General features: G+C 40.1%; 1 protein-coding gene across 1 annotated transcript in view; it reads right to left on the bottom strand.

Moving 5' to 3' along the window:
* AGBL2 (AGBL carboxypeptidase 2) overlaps positions 1 to 7727 on the bottom strand; it is a 45369-nt gene that overhangs the window by 23833 nt on the left and 13809 nt on the right. Inside the window, exon 7 of the mRNA XM_077767472.1 lies at positions 7062 to 7169. Coding sequence (XP_077623598.1) covers positions 7062 to 7169 — 108 coding nt within the window. The remainder of the gene's footprint in view (positions 1 to 7061; positions 7170 to 7727) is intronic.

The raw sequence follows: 7727 nt of genomic DNA, 5'->3' as shown, positions 1-7727 counted from the left end.
TAAATAAAAAAAAAAAAAAAAAAAAAAAAGATAATGGAGGGGTGCCTGGGTGGCTCAGTTAAGCGTCTGAGTTTGGCTCAGGTCATGATCTCATAGTTTGGGAGTTCGAGACCCAAGTCGGGCACTGTGCTGACAGCTCAGAGCCTGGAGCCCACTTCAGAGTCTGTGTCTCCTTCTCTCTCTGCCCCTCCCCCACTCACGCTCTTTCTCTCAAAAATAAATAAACAAACAAAAGAAGGTAAGTAGGTTTGCAATTTTTCAGACAAACACAGTGAGGCTGCCATATGAAATGTCTGATTTTTGCAGTTACTTTTGCAAAACTATTTCAAAACTATTTGCAAAACTTCATAGTTTTCCCAAGGACTTTGTACCACCATATTCTTATCATTGTGTCTAGAAGAACCTATTTTGTCATCTTTTGTTGATTTTTCTCTTCAACTGTTGTTAACTGCTAAAAAAGTGTCTAGATTCTCATTTGTCAGTGGCTTTACAAGTGATTCTTTAATATTCATCAACTTCATAAAACCCTGCCTCTCTTGTAAGGATGATTTCACTTTGCAACTGATTTTTACTGTATTTGCATTATATTGTCAGATATTAACAATATCTGCCAAGTGGCAAGTGACTGTTATCAACAAAGACGCTGACCACAGGGCAGGACAGAGGGAGCATTAAACAGTAATATGCTGGCATGTGGGGACTGATTGTATTATCGTCATTAGTAAATCTATCTGTTCATGTTATGATGACTTTTGCTTTGATAGGCAACTCTGTCACTGTGGAGACTCAGGTAATAAATATTTGAACAATAAATGAGAGCAAAAGAAAAAAACAAGCATATAAAGATGTGAGTAGAGGAAGAAAACAAGCACAGAGGAGGCAGGAGAAGCCAGCAAGAGTACATGTAACCCGACTAAAAGCTGGGGACCCATGTGGTTCAGTCTCTTCACAGAAGCACAAAGTATAGCCCAGCAACCATATGTAATTAGTATAGGAATTCTGATATTGTTTGGACTCTCTCAGGTAAACATTAAAGACGATCCAATTCATAGCCCACAGTAACATTTCTCAAAAACTAAAACCTCTTTCCTTGTTTCCCCCCAATATTCTCATAGCAGGTAAACTGACAAACTCCCCAATTCTCCCTGGAGTCCCATCTTCTTAGTTTTCTGTTTCTTCATTCCTCCAACAGGGTGGGCTCAACTCTCCTTGGTGAATCAAGAGGACAAGAAGATCAAGAGCACTGCCACAACTGTGTGTTAACAGGACAATAAGGAAAATTCAAAAAGCTGCCCTCAGGAGAGTGAGCTCTCAGCTCTAGGGGTTCCTCCTAGGCAGAAACATCTCTCAATAGAACAGATAAAGCAACTGGATTTGTGGTCATGGGGTTTATTGAAAATGACTACCACCGGGTCAACAAGAGGTAAAACAGACTTCTAATACCCAAAACTTTCCAGGCACCTGACAGGCTCAGTTGGTTGAACAAGCAACTCTTGCTCTCAGGGTTGTGAAATTCAAGCCCCACTTTGGGTACAGACGCTACTTAAAAATGAAATCCTTTTTTTTATTTATTTTTATTTTTTTAAAATCTTTTTTTTTTATAGTTTATTTATTCTTGAGACAGAGAGAGACAGAGCATGAGGGGCAGAGAGAGAGGAAGACACAGAATCTGAAACAGGCTCCAGGCTCTGAGTTGTCAGCACAGAGCCTGATGTGGGGCTCGAACCCATGATCCATGAGATCTGACCTGAGCCGAGGTTGGGCGCTTAACCAACTGAGCCACCCAGGCGCCCCAAAATCCCTTTTTTTTAAAAAAATGTTTATTTATATTTGAGAGTGAGAGAAAGACAGTGTGTGAGGTGGGGAAGGGGCAGAGAGAAACAGAGACGGAACCTGAGGAGGCTCCAGGCTCTGAGTTGTCAGCACAGAGCCCGATGCGGGGCTTGAACTCACAAACTGTGAGATCATGACCTGAGCTGATGTTGGACACTTAACCAACTGAGCCACCTAGAGGCCCCCATTTAGAAATGAAATCTTAAAAAAAAAAAACAAAGAAACAAAAACAAAAACCCAGGACTCTCTTGAGGTTCCAGGAGCAGTACATTCTCCATTATTTATATCTGAAGTTACCCACTTAAGACCTTATACTTTAATGTCTCCCAGACGCCTCCTCAGGTTCTCCTTAAGGTGGAAGTAGGTAGACTGGGAGCTGCTTCACCCTGTTCACTTCCCTGCATGTAGCCTTCCCCAACAGAGTATTACTAACACAAATACTCATAATCAAGGCAACTGGGAGCAGAGCATATGCAAGTTCATGGAAGTTGGGTCACTTGCTAGAATCGGCTCATTTCATTTTTCTAGTTGTGGAAATGTAAACACTGCAGTCCCTGCCTCCTAGTTCTGGTTTTTAGAAGCCTCCCCTGATTTCACTGACTTAACACATTTCTTTCTTTTTTTTTTTTTTTTTATTTTTTTTTTTTTTTTTGGGAGAGAGAGAGAGACAGCGTGAGCAGGGGAGGGTCAGAGAGAGAGGGAGTCACAGACCGAAACAGGCTCCAGGCTCCGAGCTGGCAGTCAGCACAGAGCCCGACGCGGGGCCCGAACCCACGAACCGCGAGATCATGACCTAAGCGAAAGTTGGACTCTTAACCGACTAAGCCACCCAGGCGCCCCTAACACATTTATTTCTACTAACTAAACTTCATATATGTTCCTCCTCCAATAAAATTGATTTCCTTTCTGATCATTACTATATAACAAATATTGATTTTCAAATTGTGAGAATATTTTTCTTGCTTTCTATTTCTTGAATACAGCATTTCCCAATCTCAGAGAACCCTTTTTTTTTTTTTTTTAGAAAATAGGGTTTGTTTGTTTGTTTTTTTAAATATTTAGTTAGTTTTGAGAGAGAGAACATGAGCAGGGGAGGGGCAGAGAGAGAGGGGGAGAGACAGAATCTGAAGCAGGCTCCAGGCTCTGAGCTGTCAGCACACAGCCTGATGCCGGGCTCGAACTCATGAATGGTGAGATCATGACCTGAGCCGAAGTCAGATGCTTAACTGACTGAGCCACCCAGGTGCCCCTCAGAGAACACTTTTTAAAAATTTCTAGGGGTTGGGGTGCCTGGGTGGCTCAGCTGGTTAAGTGTCCGACTTTGGCTCAGGTCATGATCTCACAGATAGTGAGTTTGAGCCCTGTGTCGGGCTCTGTGCTGACAGCTCAGAGCCTGGAGCCTGCTTCAGATTCTGTGTCTCCCTCTCTCTCTGCCCCTCCCTGCTCACACTCTTTCTCTCTCTCAAAAATAAACATAAAAATTTTTTTTTCAAAAAGTTCTCATGGCAGCTGTATGGTTCAGTCAGTTAAGCGTCTGGCTTTGGCTCAGGTCATGATCTCACGGTTCATGGGTTCGAGCCCCACATTGAGCTGCATGCTGGCAGTGCAGAGCCTGCCTGCAATTCTCTCTCTTCCTTTCTCTCTTCTCCTCCCCTGCTTGTCTCTCTCTCTCTCTCTCAAAATAAATAAACTTGTAAAAAAAAAAGTTCTAATTAGCTCTGGTACCTCTGTGTACAATAAGCATCAGATGATTTTTGGTAACGACAAAGGATGCCCTTATTGGAAACTTCTCTACCTTGCTATGTCCCTCCCTAAGACTAACTTTACATTTAGATATTACAAATTCAAAACTTACTTCCTTGTCCTTGGGAGGGTTCCTATTAACTTTTCTTGGCTCATTGCTCTTGAATATTGTATCTCCTTTCCTTTTTTTTTTTTTAAAGTAAACTCTACCCCTAATGTGGGGCTTGAACTCATAACCTTGAGATCAAGAGTCGCATGCTCTAGTGTCCTTTATCAACTGAACTAGCAAGGTGCCCTTATCTCCTTTCTGTCTTAAATGTTTCTATTACCACCTGCTCCACATCCTACCCATCACTTGTCTTTATTTTAGCTGTTTTAGTGCGTGTGAGGTCGATCCATCCTTTCCATAAATACCCTTTTTCAAGCAGAGGAATTCTCTTCTATTCCTAGTTTTCTGAATGTTCTTATGCTTTTTCTACATCAGTTGAGAGGACTGTGTTCTTCCCTTTGTTCTAATGTGGGGTGTCACATTGGTGTGTGGTTTTTAGCTTGAACCACCCTTGCATTCCTGGCACAAATCCTCCTTGGTCATGTTGTATAATCCTTTAATATGCTGTTGGAATTGGTCTGTTGATATTTGGTTGAGGATTTTTGCATTTATATTCTTTTTTTTTTTTAAGTTAATAGATTATTTTCTTTATTTAAAGATCTTTTTCTTCCCTCCTCTTTTCTTGATTTTATCTCATCTTTCATTTACAAGATGAGAAGATTTTTAAGACTGCATGCAGAAAAAATAGCAGTGCATTTTTAACTTTACACTAAGTAACTGCTTAATAAATGATTGCTGCTGATACACTTACTGGAGCCCAGTAAGTACTATGGAAGGAAGGTGAAGAGGGAAGGAGAGAACGTGGAGCGCCTTATGTCTCCATGATTCTAGAACATTAGAAGCCACAGTGAATTAGGAAGATTTTGAAGGCAACCTGCAATCATTGCACTGATGATGAAAAGATTCAAGGGTCTTTGGCCTCCATCAGCAAGGAAACATTTTTACCCTAAAGATGATTGCTAGGAATTCTCATTTTTATTTTATCTTATTTATTTTTTTAAGGATCCTCATTTTTAGAATACTCATTATCTAAGTCTCCACAGTTATGAGACTGAGTAGAAAAAAAAATCATCAAAACATTACATTTATTTTCTTACGGAATATGGCTTTCCTGTGATGTCTTTGTCTAACTTTGAATATTGGCTTCATAAATAGTTGGAAATGTTTCCTCCTGCTACTGTTTACAGAGCTGATGAAGGATTAGTACTATTTCATCTTTAAATGTTTGATACAATTCAAACAAACCCTGTCAAGCCATCTGTCAAGCAAGGAATTTCTTTGCATAAAGATTTTTAATTAGTAATTCAGTTTCTTTGTTTTACTCTATTCAGACTTTTAAAATTTCTTCCTGAGTCAGTTGTGTCTAACAATTTTTCTTGTTTATCTATGTTGTTTAATTTTTTGGCATTAAGTCATTCTTTTTGTGTGTATGTTTCCTCTTCTTTTTTCGTGGCTGGTCTAGCTAAAGTTTTGTCAGTTTTGTTCAGGTTTCCAAAGAACCAATTTTTGGTTTGATTTTCCACATTATTTTCCTGTTTTCTTTTTCACTGATTTCCATCCTTATCTTTACTTTTTTTTTCATTTTTTAAATGTTTATTTATTTTTGAGAGCAAGAGAGACAGCGCAGCAGGGGAGGTGCCAAGAGAGAGGGAGACACAGAATCTGAAACAGGCTCCAGGCTCTGAGCTGTCAGCACAGAGTCTAATGTGGGCCTCGAACCCATGAACTGCGAGATCATGACCTGAGCCAAAGTCGGATGCTTAACTGACTGAGTCACTCAGGCGCCCCCATCTTTATTATATCCTTCCTTCTGGTTGCTCCGGATTTAGTTTGTGCTTATTATTCTCATTTATTAATGTGAAAGCTTAGGTAATTAATTGGAGATATTTCCTCCTTTCAAATATAGGCATCTAAAGCCATAAGTTTACCTTTTAGTACTTTAACTGCATCCCATAAATTTTTATATGTTGTTTTATTTTTATTCAGTTCAAATTTTTGTCTCTTATGATTTCTTTAACCCATGGGTTACTTAGAAATGTGCTGTGTAGGGGACCTGGGTGGTTCAGCTGGTTGAGTGTCCTACTTCGGCTCACGTCATAATTTCGCAGTCCATGAGTTCGAGCCCTGCATCGGGCTCTGTGCTGACAGCTCAGAGTCTGAAGCCTGCTTCAGATTCTGTGGTTCCATATCTCTCTGCCCCTCCCCTACTTGTACTCTGTCTCTGTCTCTCTCAAAAATAAATAAATGTTAAAAAAAAAAAAAGAAATGTGGTGTTTAATTTCTGAATATTTGTATATCTCTCAAATTTCTTTCTTTTTTGTTTTTCTTTCTTAAGTAGGCTCCATGCCCAGTGACGAGCCCAACACAGGGCTTGAACTCACGATCCCAAGATCAAGACCTGTGCTGAGATCAACAGTCAGATGCTTAACCAACTGAGCCAGGTGCCCCTCAAAAATATTTTCTAGGGGTGCCTGGGTGGCTCAGTCAGTTAAGTATCTAACTCTTGATTTAGGCTCAAGTCATAATCTCGTAGTGGTGGGATTGAGCCCTGTGTCAGGCACCGTGTTGAGTGTGGAGCCTGCTTGGGATTCTCTCTCTCCCTCTTTGCCCTTCCCCTGCTCGCAGTGGTGCGTGTGCTCTTTCTCTCTCTCTCTCTCTCTCTCTCTCTCAAAATAAACATTAAAAAACAGAGAGGCACCTGGGTGGCTCAGTCGGTTAAGCGTCCGACTTCGGCTCAGGTCATAATATCACGGTTCGAGGGTTCGAGCCCCGCCTGGGGCTCTTTGCTGACAGCTAGCTGGAGCCTGCTTCAGATTCTGTGTCTCCCTCTGACCCTCTGACCCTCTGTGTCTGTGTCTGTGACACAGACCCTCTGTGTTTCCCTCTGACTCTCCCCTGCTCATGCTGTCTCTCTTTCTCTCTCAGAAATAAATAAAACATTAAAAATTTTTTTAAAAAAGAGAGAGAGATGAATTCTACCTGGGGGAGCCCTGCAAATGAATGGAAATTAATTAAACCGCACAGTAAATGAGTCATATACACATACTACAATGTACTCACTAAAACACACAGATGGAGAAAAGAAGAGCAAGTTCCCCCAAATATCCAATATCTGATTTTTAGGAAGGGAAATGATATGGGAGAACCTCTAAAATGGGCTTAGACCTATTAAGAAAAAGGTACTGTTATTTTAAAAAAACAACAGAAAATTTCAATCTATTGGCCATTAATATCAGGGCTCCTCTTCAGGTTGGTCTGGAAGAACAGTTTATTTATCACTAAACTATAGACTGTTAACAATAACTGTTATTATAGATGATGCTTTTATTATAATTTTATCATGATTATCACTGACTATTCAGTGTAATAACAATACCTGAATCTAATTGAAAGACAACTGTGCCTTTTTCTTCTCCTACAATTTCTGGTAACTTTTCATTTCCTGTAGGTTGATAGAAATATTCTGGGTGAGGTGGAACCCATTCTGAAAGACATTAAAAACGTACAAAATAAGAAATAATACAAAAGGTGCTTTATCCAGAACTAATATAAATCATAATAGTTATTATTCAAGTGGCTAGTTTGGTTGAATCAAACCAAATTCTCATCGTAAGTTTCCAGTTTGTTTGTAAATTAATTGTCTTGCTTCTTTCCATAAAGACTATGAGGAAATTTTTAACAAAAAGCATCTACAACAAAAATATAAACTTTAAATAGAAGACTTCAAACTAAGCCAGAAAGGTGAATATAGTTGACCTATCGTTGCTCTGACAGCTCTTCAAAATTTGGCCCTGAGCTTCTTTCTCTTTTGAAATTATTTTTAAGATTGTATTTTAAAGTTATCTCTACACCAAACATGGGGCTCAAACTTACAACCCTGATATAAAGAGTCACATACTCTAGGGCGCCTGGGTGGCTCATTCAGTTAAGTGTCCGACTTTGACTCAGGTCATGATCTCACGGTTCGTGAGTCTGAGCCCCACGTCGGGCTTTGTGCTGACATCTCAGAGCTTGGAGCCTGTTTCAGATTCTGTGTCCCCCC

This window comes from Crocuta crocuta, unplaced genomic scaffold (assembly GCF_008692635.1).
Source record: "Crocuta crocuta isolate KB4526 unplaced genomic scaffold, BGI_CrCroc_1.0 scaffold330, whole genome shotgun sequence".
In the NCBI taxonomy this organism is placed as follows: Eukaryota; Metazoa; Chordata; class Mammalia; order Carnivora; family Hyaenidae; genus Crocuta; species Crocuta crocuta.
This window is presented reverse-complemented; position numbering and strand designations above follow the sequence as displayed.